At 53.0% G+C, this 11,725-nt stretch overlaps 2 protein-coding genes across 3 annotated transcripts in view; both read left to right on the top strand.

Annotated features, from left to right (window-relative positions):
• HOXC4 (homeobox C4) overlaps positions 1-11,725 on the top strand; it is a 59,885-nt gene that overhangs the window by 36,676 nt on the left and 11,484 nt on the right. The window contains exon 1 of one of the 2 annotated variants that reach the window (XM_069580697.1): positions 6,452-6,550. The exons of the other annotated variant lie outside the window; for it this stretch is intronic. The gene's annotated coding sequence lies outside the window, so the exon portion shown is untranslated. Of the gene's footprint in view, positions 1-6,451; positions 6,551-11,725 lie in introns of those variants that run through there. 2 annotated transcript variants of the gene reach the window in all.
• On the top strand, positions 784-5,533 carry HOXC5 (homeobox C5). Its single transcript, XM_069580708.1, has 2 exons — positions 784-1,550; positions 2,249-5,533. The coding sequence occupies exons 1-2, from the start codon at positions 1,097-1,099 to the stop codon at positions 2,461-2,463; spliced, it is 669 nt and encodes a 222-aa protein (XP_069436809.1). The 5' UTR covers positions 784-1,096; the 3' UTR covers positions 2,464-5,533.

The raw sequence follows: 11,725 nt of genomic DNA, 5'->3' as shown, positions 1-11,725 counted from the left end.
GCCCTCAATGAACATACATATTTCCATCCAAAATACTTGGCATGGGTACCACACGAGGGTCATACACAGGGATGTAGAGCAGTCCTCCAGTTCATTATGTCTGATTCTTTACCTACGCAGCTAGCCACTCACCCACCCACCCACATAATTGAAAATTGCCTTGATGTCACTCTGGAGTCCCTGGTGTGATGAGGAGGCCTACCTATCTTCCCCTGGCTCCTTACCTCCAGGCTCACCCCAAAGTCCCCAGCAATCTTAGTCCCAGGAGCCCCCTATCTAGCTCTGTCCACCCAGGACCACTCCTCATGGCATCCTGTCTACCTCTCCAGAGGCTGGGTTCACTTTCTCAGCCTGACAGGCACCTCTTCAGCAGTATCAGGGCTCCGGGACCTCAAAGGAAAGGACCTGGACCCTTGATTTAGAGAACCTGAGATAAGACTCCTCCAGTCTGGGCTGGGGCTCTCCTACCTCAATCCCCTTCTCAGATATTTTTGAACATTGAAACTCCCTGGGGTTGTGGAGGATGGGGCTATCCGTTATCAAAAAACGCTCTGCGCGTCCTGGTGAAGCCTTATCTCCCGTTAAAATTAAATACAATTTAAAAGGCCATTTCAGGAGTTTATTGCAGCAACACCCAGCTTCTCCTTTACAGGGTAAAAAATCCTGAGAGGCCTGAAGGCCAGCCAGCGAGCCAGGATGCAATTCCTGAAAGTAGGCACCAGGTGTCGCTGTGGGCTTGTTGTCCCGGCTACCCCCCAATTCCAAGAACCATTTTTTTTTTCTCCCCCTTCTCTCTTTTTCTCTCTCTCACTCCCTCTCCCCCTTGGTTGGGCTTTGCCAACATATCAAGATGCGTTTCGCCGGCTTCCATCACTAACCTCCCGGAGGTCATCAAGCCAAATTTATGAGTGGCCGCTCGAGTCACGTGACTCTATTTAAGGCTCCCTTATTTGGGAAGAGCGCATAGGATAAAGAAAGAGATATCTCCACCTATAAATTGTGCACTTTGGAGAACAAAAAACCCCTCAACTTCAAAGAGTCACAAATCACCCTTAATCAAAAAGGGTGCAGAAATTTTTTTTGGGCCCTCCCCGCCATGAGCTCCTACGTAGCCAATTCATTCTATAAGCAGAGCCCCAATATCCCTGCCTATAACATGCAAACTTGTGGGAACTATGGATCGGCCTCAGAGGTGCAGGCATCCAGGTACTGCTACGGCGGATTGGACTTAAGCATCACTTTCCCACCGCCTGCGCCTTCCAACTCTCTCCACGGGGTAGACATGGCTGCCAACCCCCGGGCTCACCCCGACCGCCCCGCCTGCAGCGCCGCAGCCGCTCCGGGACACGCTCTGGGCAGAGATGAAGCGGCTCCTCTGAACCCCGGGATGTACAGTCAGAAGGCGGCTCGCCCAGCGCTGGAGGAGCGAGCTAAGAGCAGTGGGGAGATCAAAGAGGAGCAGGCGCAGACAGGGCAGCCTGCCGGACTGAGCCAGCCACCGGCCGCGCCACAGATTTACCCGTGGATGACCAAACTGCACATGAGCCACGGTAAACTTTAGGACTTCATTTTGCGCGCTCGGGTCCGCCTGGGTTTTATAGGCCATGCGGGGCAAATAAAGAAAAAAAACCTGCGGCCATAAATTTTACGATCCAGGCATCAATGGCTCGTAAAACTGTCCACTAAAAGGCTTAGAGGCTGTGTGCGCCCAAATTTACGACGACATAATTGGATCATAGGAACAAAACGTGTATAAAAGGCAATATTCAATTTTTGGGGGAGAGGGAGGGAGTTAAAAAAATAGAGGGATCTGAAGGGTGAGGAGCGCGGGGCTCCAGAGCGGGGATCCCCCCGCGGTCCCTCCTCCCTCCCCTGCGGAGCCGGCTCGGCCGCCGCTTGCGGCTCTGGAGGATTCCAGCGACTCGGGAGGGGCGGGAGGGGGGTCCCCGGTGCTCGGATCTCGAGGGTGCTTATTGTTCGGTCCGAGCCTGGGTCTCCCTCTCCCCCCACCCCCAGCCCCTCCGGCTGCTGAGTGAAGGCTGCGGCGGAAAGTTTCCTGCCTGGGCGGAGGCTCCTCTCCCGGGGCCAGGCTGGGCTGGGCCGGGCCCGCCTGCGGCCCGCCGGGCCTGTCCGGCCCCGGTCGCGTCTTCTCCCTCTGGCCGCGGGTGGGGGCCTGGGGCTGGGATGGGGACGCTGGGGTGCTGCACGCTATTCACCCCTTCCTGGCTTGGGGGGGTTTATATTCCAGAGACGGACGGCAAGCGGTCCCGAACCAGTTACACGCGCTACCAGACTCTGGAACTAGAAAAAGAATTCCACTTTAACCGCTACCTCACACGCCGCAGGCGCATAGAGATCGCCAACAACTTGTGTCTCAACGAGAGACAGATCAAGATCTGGTTCCAGAACCGCAGGATGAAGTGGAAGAAAGATTCCAAAATGAAAAGCAAAGAGGCTCTCTAGAGGCATCGGGGAGGCCCGCCGAGAGCACCCCGAGCCCGCTTCGGTCCCGCGCCTTTCCCTGTCGGTTTTTCCTCTCTAGATATCTTGGGGGCAAGAACGGGGGCTGGAGCGCCGGTTCCCCACCTCAGACAAAAGCTCTTTCCCTTGGCATTGCGCATCCCCACTGACCCCAGGTTCCCGCGGGGCTGCCCGCGCCGACCGGACTCCCCTCAGTTCTGCTCAGCACCGAGGTCCGGGGCAAGTTCCGCGGGGGACCCCCAGACGGCTGTGGCACAGGAGCTGGTGCTGAGCAAACCTGGCTTGGGCCGCCTCTCAGAATTCCTGCCCCAGCGTGGGCCGCCGGGGTTCAGGTGGGCCCTGCCGCCGCGGCAGGCCCCACGCCCGGACCTTGCGGCCTCGCCCTCTCCTTTGTTCCGGCTTAGGCGGGCCAGGCGGGCTGCCGGCTTGGTGAGAGCATGGTTGTGCTTGGCAAACCCCGGCACCATCTCGGGGTGCTTCTTTGTAGCCACTCAACTGAATGCTCATTTTTTTAATGATCTGCATATGAAAGGGGGAGATGACTGTCTGCCTAGGGCCCCCTCGGTTGCCCTATGCTCTCTAAACCTGCGCCCCCTCAACCCCAAAACCCAGAAACCTGTCCAGCCTGCGCTCTCTGCATGCCCTCTCAGGCCCCCAGCCTCAGACCGCTAGCTAGCTCAACTATTGGGGTTCCCTGCTACTAGACCCTACAAAGGTCCTAGAGGCTCCTGGCTGCCCAGTAGTCCTTGCCACGTCGGTGTCCTTCTGTCCATCGCTATTGTCCAACTATTTATTAACTCCACATCTTTCCTGAAACTATATTTTGTCATATCAAAATAAAGACAAAGAGAGAACAGGACGAAAGATACAGTGGCTCCTCTCTGTTTGGGGGGCATGTATTGGGAAAAGTGTCTAAATGGGCTGCAGGGTGTTGGGGGAGGCCCACAGCCTTCAAGCGGCTCCTTCAAAAGAATTTTAGGATCGTCTAGGAGCATTGAGTAGAGGCAGGTGAAACTGAGCTCCTTTCCTAACCCTAGCTCCAAGAAGAACCTCTTGGGGAAGGGGAGGGCACCCAGACCATCTCTACTGCCTTTTCCTGTGCTGTGTGTGGCTGTCCCAAGCATTCAGGCCTCTGTACCCACTCCCACCCTGACTGGGTGAATCTGAGGCCTCTAGACTGGCAGCTGCACGCATTGCATGCCAGAGCTAATCTGCAGGGACCAGGGATCCATGGCTCCGAGGTGCTCAGACTCAGGGCCCTCCTGGGCCTTCGAAGAGCTCTCTCAAGGCTAGGTGGTCCCTGAGGGACCTCGCTGGACAAAGAGGAAGGGTTGAGCTCTCAGTCTAGGGGCCTATTTGGTCTCCCAAACGATGCTCAGAAACAGTTGGTACTGTTTGGTAGAGGGGCACTGCAGGAGGAAGTGTGTGAACTTTGGGTGAGGCTGGGGGAGCAGTGGGGCAACCTGCAGTTTGTACCTGCCTGGCCGGAAATGTTCAGATTGTCTTCCCTACCTCCTAGAGCCTAGGGCTATGCAGACAATTAGCTGGGAAAAGAGCTGCGTAGACCAGTGCCTGAGTCGCGTCCGTTGGTCCGCCATCATTTATCTCAGTCTCAGAGATTTTGTGTGGAGGGGGAGGGGGAGCTAAAGAGAAGGGGGAAACGCAGAGAATTCAGGTGGTGCCTGAGGCTGGCCTAGGCCCAGAACTGCTCTGCCCCAGGCTCCTGGGATGGGATGAAGGAAAGAAGTACTTTACGGGAGAAACAAATGTGGGAAGGGTCCATAAAACTTTACTGCATTTCCTCTCCTGCCTCCCACGACGGGGTAATTTCCTGGAGCCAAGCCTAGGCCCCCCGCACTGGGGGGCAGGGGCCAGTTCGGGAGCTGGGCTCGTCGGCTGTTCCAGCAGCCAAGAGGGAGAGGGAGCAGAGAGGATCTGGGGAGGGGGAAGGGGAATATTTATGATTATTAATGCTGATGCTACTTGGATTTATTATAAGGACGGACTCCTCTGCATCCTACTGCCTAAGCTGCCAGTCTGTCTTTTTTTGGAAAGATCCAAGAGCCTTGCCTCACTCCATGCCTAACACACAGGAGGTCTTACACAAGTTTCTTGAACTGCACCCCTGGCTACACCCTTCGTCTTCTCAGAGCACTCACCAGGTTAGGGCACCCGTAATGTCTCTCTTCCATTAGCTCACAGCAGTCAACCCAGCCCAGCACTAACTCATCTCTCTCAAGCCCCCTTCCTCTCAAATAAAATGTGTGATTTTCTTCAGGGAGTTATTTTAATTTTTTCTCCATGCTGAGTAAAACTATTGGGCGAGCAGTGAAGCATGGAGAAGCACTGGCGTCTCCAGTGGGTAACAGTTAACTAAGAAAGAGGCCGTGGCACCCACCAGCACCCACCCCAGCCTCCCCAACTGCCAGGGGAGAGGCTCTGTGCTTCCTCCCCATTGGCGGCGGGGGCGGGGGGGGGGGATGCACCACCCCAGGGGGAAAACCAGGGGTGGAGGCAGTGTGACAGACCCGCTGAGCAGGGTGCACAGATGCCTTCTCCCCACAGGGTTTGGGCCTCTTTCCCTAGAGGAGCTGGAGGACTTGGGTAGACAGAGCCGTGCCAGCCCGTTTTCCACCCTCTGTCACAGTCTGCAGGCCTGCGCTCAGGCCCCAGCCTCTGCTTCAGCGGCATCAGCGACCATAACCTAGACAGAGGCCACAAGTCTACTCCCCTGCACTGGGAGTGCGTGCAGCCCAGACCCCTGCTTTCACCGTGAGCAGAGGCCTCTGCGTTGGAGTCTGGGGTGGTTCCCCTACCAGCCAGCCTCCTAGAACAATCTTCAAGTACCAGGGTTTGGCATTGCTCCTGGGGAGTTAATGGAGGGGCTTCTGGGTCTGGCCAGAGACCACGGAGCCTGCTTCTCCACTCTACCCTGGAACCCACCCCCTCTGGCAGTGAGAAATAAGGGGAAGAAACATGACTTACCTTCCCGGGGGAGTGGGAAGAGGGGTACACGGCCCACTCTGAACAATTAGAGGATAGAGGAGGAAAAAAAAAATAGGAAGAAAAATATCAACACGACCTTGAAGGCGACAGGTCCTTATGGAAATAAGTAAGTAAATAAATAAGGATCCACTCCTCCCCCCCTCCCCACCCTGCAAGGGGGTGTGGGGGTGGGGCAAAGGAGCAGCAAAAGGGCTTTTTAGTGTAACTGAGCATTAGAGAAATACACATGGCTTCTATGTGAATTTAGGAGTTTGAAACTTTTGGAGGTTATTTATGTGAATGGCCTGAAGGCAAGCCCGTGAGTGGCTCTTGGGGGACCACGTGATGTCATTAAACCAAGTTTTATGGTGTAGGGAGAGCTGACAAACCCACAATATATTTACATCATATATAATCTTAACTGTCCAGCCACGCAGCTGCTGGTGAGGTTTAATGCTAGGACAGAGGGCCTGGCAGTTAGAGGGGATTACGGCGCTGGGGATGATGGTGAAAGAGGTTACATCTTCGCAAATGAATCCCAGGCAAACGCTGTAAGTTAATTTTCTCTCTCTCTGACCCTTTCTCCCATTTACTTAATGCCCCCCCCACCCCGCTCCAGCTAGGAGGCAGTTCCCACTCATTAAGGGGAGGGGAAGAAGGCCTCCCCAGGCCACGGTGGGAGAGAAAGAGAGGAAGCCGCTGGGAGATAGAAGGATGGGGGTGTTTGTCTCCCCAGACCAGCCCTCCCCACTCCCAGCCCCTTAGTTCCTCCAAATGCAAGTTAACTGGGGTAAAGAGAGACTTGGATTCTTTAGAGCTTCACTAGGTCTCCCTGACCCCCTTTCCCTTCTCAATTGGGAAGAAAGACAGCGGCAGACACAGGGATGTTTAGTGTTTGTAGGACTGTGTAAACTCTAGGCGCAAGCGCAAAGGGCCTCGGGGGCCTTTGTCCTGGGGAGGGGCCAGTTCAGCCTTGGCCAGTGGCCCAGAGTCCAGGCAGGGCCGGCAGCTGGGGAGGAGGGCAGGGAAGGAGAGTGTGAGACCACTGAGCCTGCGACCTGAAAACGGCAGAAGCATTTTAAAGGTAGAGGATGGAGCCCAGGGGGTCCCCAAACATTCTTTCTTTCTTCACCACCAGGCCTAAATGGGCAGCTGTCCCAGTCTCCACAGTCTGGGGGTCTTAGCCAGTCTGGGGCCAGTATGGTTTCATGCCTCGCTCTCCCCCTAGCTGTTGAGATCTTTCCTGGTGTTCCCAGCACTGGCCTGAGGTAAAACTAGGCCTGGGAGGCCAGGAGGCTCCTGCTGTGAGTGGAGTATAAATGGGTGTGGGAGTGGAGGCAACATCTTTATCAAGCCTGGCCAGGGAAGTCCCTCAGCTCTGAGGAGAGAGTGGCCTCTGGGGGATGGAGCCTTCAGGACCCAATATGGGTTTGCGCCCTGGGGCCAGTCTCAGGCTTGGGCTCCCTTCAAATTTCTAGGAATGTTCCTTCCTAGAGGTGTCGTCAGGCATGGAGGCATGTGTCCTCCACACCTGCGAGTGTGTACCCTACCTGACAACCTAGGAACTCAGGTTTTCTGAAGGGGCCAGGGATTCGGAAGCAGGGCCAAAAGGCGGCCCTTCGAGGGTGTAGAGTCTAAGTCTTGGGAAAGGGAAGGGGAGCGGATGGGGAAAGGGAATGAGCCTCCTGGAGGGACTGACTGCCTTGGGGGCTAGCAACTGGGTGCCTGCGGTGTGGAGAGGTGCAGTTGGGTGACTGGAAGAGCACACTGTTACTGAGCCCCTGCCGCCCAAGAGACTGAGGCAGAAGCAGGCAATCAAGCAGAGGCAGGGAGCCCAGGCAGACTCTGGAAGGGTGAAAGGGGACAGAGATCCAAAGCCACTGGGCACTGGGCGTCAGAGCTGGAGCCGCATCCCTCAGGGGACTGTCGCCTGTGTGAGGAGCACAGGCAACCTGGTGGAGAAGTCCAGAAGCCTCCCCTCTGGGTTCTCAGTCCCTCACAACCCACCTGCCCCACCAGCCTCCCACACCTTTATGTTCCGGGAAAGTGGTAGGATCCCAACGGACTCTTTCCAGTGGCCCAGTGGAGAATTAACTTTCCTGTTCTTTATGGGCCTTCCTCCCTTCTCCTCCTCCCCACTAGTCCAATTTGGAGAGTTTCTGGAAACTTTCCATTCAAGCAGCAGGGAGATGGGAGTCTCCCTTGGTCTATAACTTGACTCTTCCCCTCCCTCTGGCCTCCCTAGTACCTCAGGGAGCAAATCTAATGGTCTTCAATAAAGAATTTAAGCAGGGCCAAATTTCCACACCCAGGCAAGATTCCCCACCTTCCTCACTCCTGGGGAGATCTCAGGCCTAGTTCTGTCAGCTCTGTGTAGCGGGGTGAGCGTGTTTCTATTTTATAGACTTACATAGCATCTCTTGGAGGGATTCTATAGCTTCCTCGTCCTCTTTTCCTGTTTCTTAGGCTCAAAAGTTCCATGTAATTATCACCCCTTAATAGATCCTCCTTCCTCTCAAATAATTTGCCAGAGCGGTTTTTTTTTTTTTTCCTTTTTCTTCTTTTGTTTTGTAGGACTAATAGAAACGGAAGTAGTAGTACAACAGGTCTTGAAATTTTTGGTTCTCCAACCCCTCCCCCACACTGGAATTTGAGGTTTCTCTAGAGTAGGGGGATGGGCAGTCCATCAGGTGCCCCAACTAACCTGGAAAGCTTTTAATATTGTTTCTAGGTCTTTAACCCTAGAAGAGGTCAAGCAACCAATCAGAAATGTGCTAAGCAGGGTCACATGGCCTCCACTAACCAATCAGCCAAAAAGGGTCTCACCCTTCCCTGCTCTCTTCTTCCTCCTGCCTCCCCACACCCTCTTTAGTTTCTGGGTCCTCCCTCTCTATGATGTGAAGGGAATAAGTGATGCTGAGAATATTCTAGCCCCTTCCCTCTGTCCCTTACCCAGCTCTCAGGAGTCCTCGGCTTTTGTCCTCTAGTTCTAACAAAGTTGTATTTCGAGGTCAATCTCAATTGTACTGGGACTGGAAGTTGTGTGGGCATCCTCTGCAGTACTCCCATGTTCTCCTGTGTGATCCTACCCAACTCCCTGAACTTTATAGATATGCCCTTTCGATTAGGCTGTACAGTGGGTGTGGATGCAAACTCCAGCCCTGAATTCAAATTCTGTGATTATTCCCTAGACACCTTGCACACCTTTTCGTTGTTTTTTTTTTTTTCCTCTTCCGAGCCTTTTGAGCACAGGTGGAGTGATTAGAAGCGATCTCTTTCAATTTTCTTCCTGGAAATGCTCCAGAAGTCACTAGCTTTATCAAAGTGCCTCTGGCATGGTTGGGGAAGGCAGCAAAAGTGGAGACTTTTTGAAAGTTGTGTTTGGTACCTTTAGTTTGTTGAGTAACTTCAAGTCTGGAAAAGGGAATCAGCACAGAAAACCAGGACCCTTGCCTCACTGATCTCATATGAAACAGTTGATGGATTTAAGTCCCCTTCCTTTCCATTCTTTTTACAAGATATGCCGCTGCTGCTGCTGCTTTGTCCTGGCCAATGGCTATCAAAGGACACAGCCACTGAAGATGTAGGTTTTAGTGTTTATATTTACATGGGTCAGGTCAGAATAAGCAATGGGTGATAAACTATTTCTAAGCAAAACATCTGATGGTGTAGACAGTGTGCGTGTATGGTAGGAGTGCTTGTGTCTCCTGAACACTTGGACTGGGCCCTGAGCCAACTGACTTGCTTTTCAGGTCCAGACCCAGGCATTTCACCCCCCATCCCTCAGTCTCCAGGGCTTTGTTGCAGGGTTAGTTTTCTGATTGAGTTCCAGCACCATCCTGGGCACCCCCCCGCCCCCCGCCCCCAACGGCACCAGCAACCTCCTCTTCTCCCTGCTGATCTCCTGCCCTCTTTGAGCTGACAGAGCAGCAGGAGTTCTGATGGGTGGTGCCCCTAGACCTCCAAGACCTCCTCTGGGGATGTCAAGGGATAGCCCAGTTTGAGCTGGGCTCTGTCAGCATCCCCATGGTAGTTTGCTTTCTAGGTGGGGCTGATTTGGGGACAATGCCACAGGCCAGGTGGGAAGGATTAGAATGAAAAGCCAGAGGGAGGGCAGCTCTTCTCAGAAACCACTGGGCCCTCACTTCCCAAGTTACCTTCAATCCTACCATTCTATTGACTTCTTTCATGAACTAGAATTAGGGCACACAAACTTATTTTTCCCTGGTAGATGGTGTAATCTTGTCTAAGACCAATCCTCACCTCTAGTGTGGATATCTCATGCTGGAGTTTCCAGATTCCATGAAAGTAAGGCAAGAAGGGGGGAAGGGCATGGCTGGCTCCTTCTAAGCAGGCACTGGGAAGAGAGCTTTTATTGCCTCAGCCCCTCCTAATATCCAGGTCAACTTTATCTGTCTCTTTTCCTCTCCCTCTCTTTGTGTAATTACTTTGGGTTGAGTTTCTCAGTGGAAACATCATTGTCCAGGCCTTGAGTTCTGTGCTTTCTTTTCCTGAAGAGACAAGCGCTATTCTGAGCCTCCTCCTCAATGGGATTGTAGACCCTGGAGCCCTTAGCTGTGGAGAAGGGGGAGAATATGGATTCAGGACCCCAAGCTAGGGCTCTTTGGCTTTCTGAGATTCAATTTGAAGAAGAGGCTAGCTGTTAGAAGCCAGGAATATCTCATCCTTTTTACTAGATATTTGTAAACCTGAATGGTGTGCCTTTTCTGATACCTCCCTTCACTGCTTTGATAGGGCCCCAGGAGCCCAAGGAGTCTGGACTGAGGAGCTGAAGTAATAGAGATCTCTTTGTCCTTGAGTCCTATAGAACTCTGGGATCCATTTTCTTCTTCCACTGCTAGGAAGATCCACTGTGTGGGGATGGGAGTGAGAAGGAGATGAAATTTAGGACTTGGGGAAGTTGGGCTGTCTAGGACCTTGTTTGGCTTCTGATGACCAGGCCTTAGAAGCTACAATGAAAGGTTGACCAGAAGGCTCTGGGTGTGCTGGGGAGCAAGTACAGGAAGGAGGCCACTTCTCTACAGCTGACTCAAACACAGAGAAAGCTCTGCCATGATGTGCAGCCCCATATTAGGGGGTGGGATGGTGGAATGTGTGGGCTTAATTCCCTGGGATCGCTTTAGTTCTGCATGTGCCACAGCTCTGACAGAGCTAGAGGAGGCTAGGTTCTGCCCTTGAAAGATTCCCATTTCTCCCAGCCCCTGGCCCAGAACATCACACCTGAACACACAAAAGTATATGTATGTGGCCAAGTATGGAATTAAAGAGGTCAGAAGCCCAGGCGGGACACAGTAAACCAGCCTTAAACTAACTTCCCTGTCCTGCCCCATTCTTCCCATCAGCCCAGCCTGAAGACCATTTGTCCTCCCCCTCCACACTCATGCCCTCAAGACCCAAGCAACTGTTGAGTTTCTTCCTTTCTGCTTCCCTGGAAAACCAAACCCTGGAGCAGCCTCCACAGAGGGTGGCAGCCAGGCTCTCGGTGATCTTTAGTGTCCTGTTGGCCTGTTGAGTTGTAGGGGGGTTGGAAGGCAGTGTGGGACCATGAGGCCAGATCCTTATCTGATCAAATCCACTCTTCAGCCTCAAACTCCAAATATCTCAGGGCTGCTTCTTTGCTCATATAGTGGAGAAAATTCTTGTCTAGAAAATGCTTCTTTAAAAAGTTAATTTTCTGGCTGGAAAACCCAGAGTGTGTATGTGTGTGTGTGTATGTGTGTGAGTGAAGAGAGTAAGGGTCAGGTCCCTCATTTTGGATTGTGTCTCTCCCCCTCCTCTGGGTGGAGGATGGGGGCGTGGGCTGAGGCTTTATTGAGGGTGCTTTTCCTGTTGGGAGTAGTGGTGGGTCATAAAACCTGGAGGAGGTTGTTTTGATCTGGTGACTTCTCAGGAAGTAGCATTTGAGCTTTTGCTTTGTAAATCACTCTCCCCCAAACTGGCCAACTAGATTGGATTGCACTTCCCCAAGCCCACCTGGGGCCCTTCTTACTTCCCTTTCCCCAGTAAACCAAAGCAGAAAAATCAAGGAAGTCCAGGGTCCCCCAAATCCTCTGCCTCCAATAAGAAAAGGGCTCATTGGTGATTTGACCCCTCTAAATTCAGCATGTTCTGGGTGGTATGGCCATAGTTCTCCTTAAAATTCCAGATTTAAAAATCATACTATCTTTCATTTTCTTTTGCCCATGCAGATTTTGGTTCCCCCAACCCCTCAGTTAAAAAAGAAGTAACATGGAAGGTA

Source organism: Ovis canadensis, chromosome 3 (genome assembly GCF_042477335.2).
Source record: "Ovis canadensis isolate MfBH-ARS-UI-01 breed Bighorn chromosome 3, ARS-UI_OviCan_v2, whole genome shotgun sequence".
NCBI classification, from domain to species: Eukaryota; Metazoa; Chordata; class Mammalia; order Artiodactyla; family Bovidae; genus Ovis; species Ovis canadensis.
Note: the sequence above shows the minus strand (reverse complement) of the source record. Positions and strands in the feature narration are given on the sequence as shown.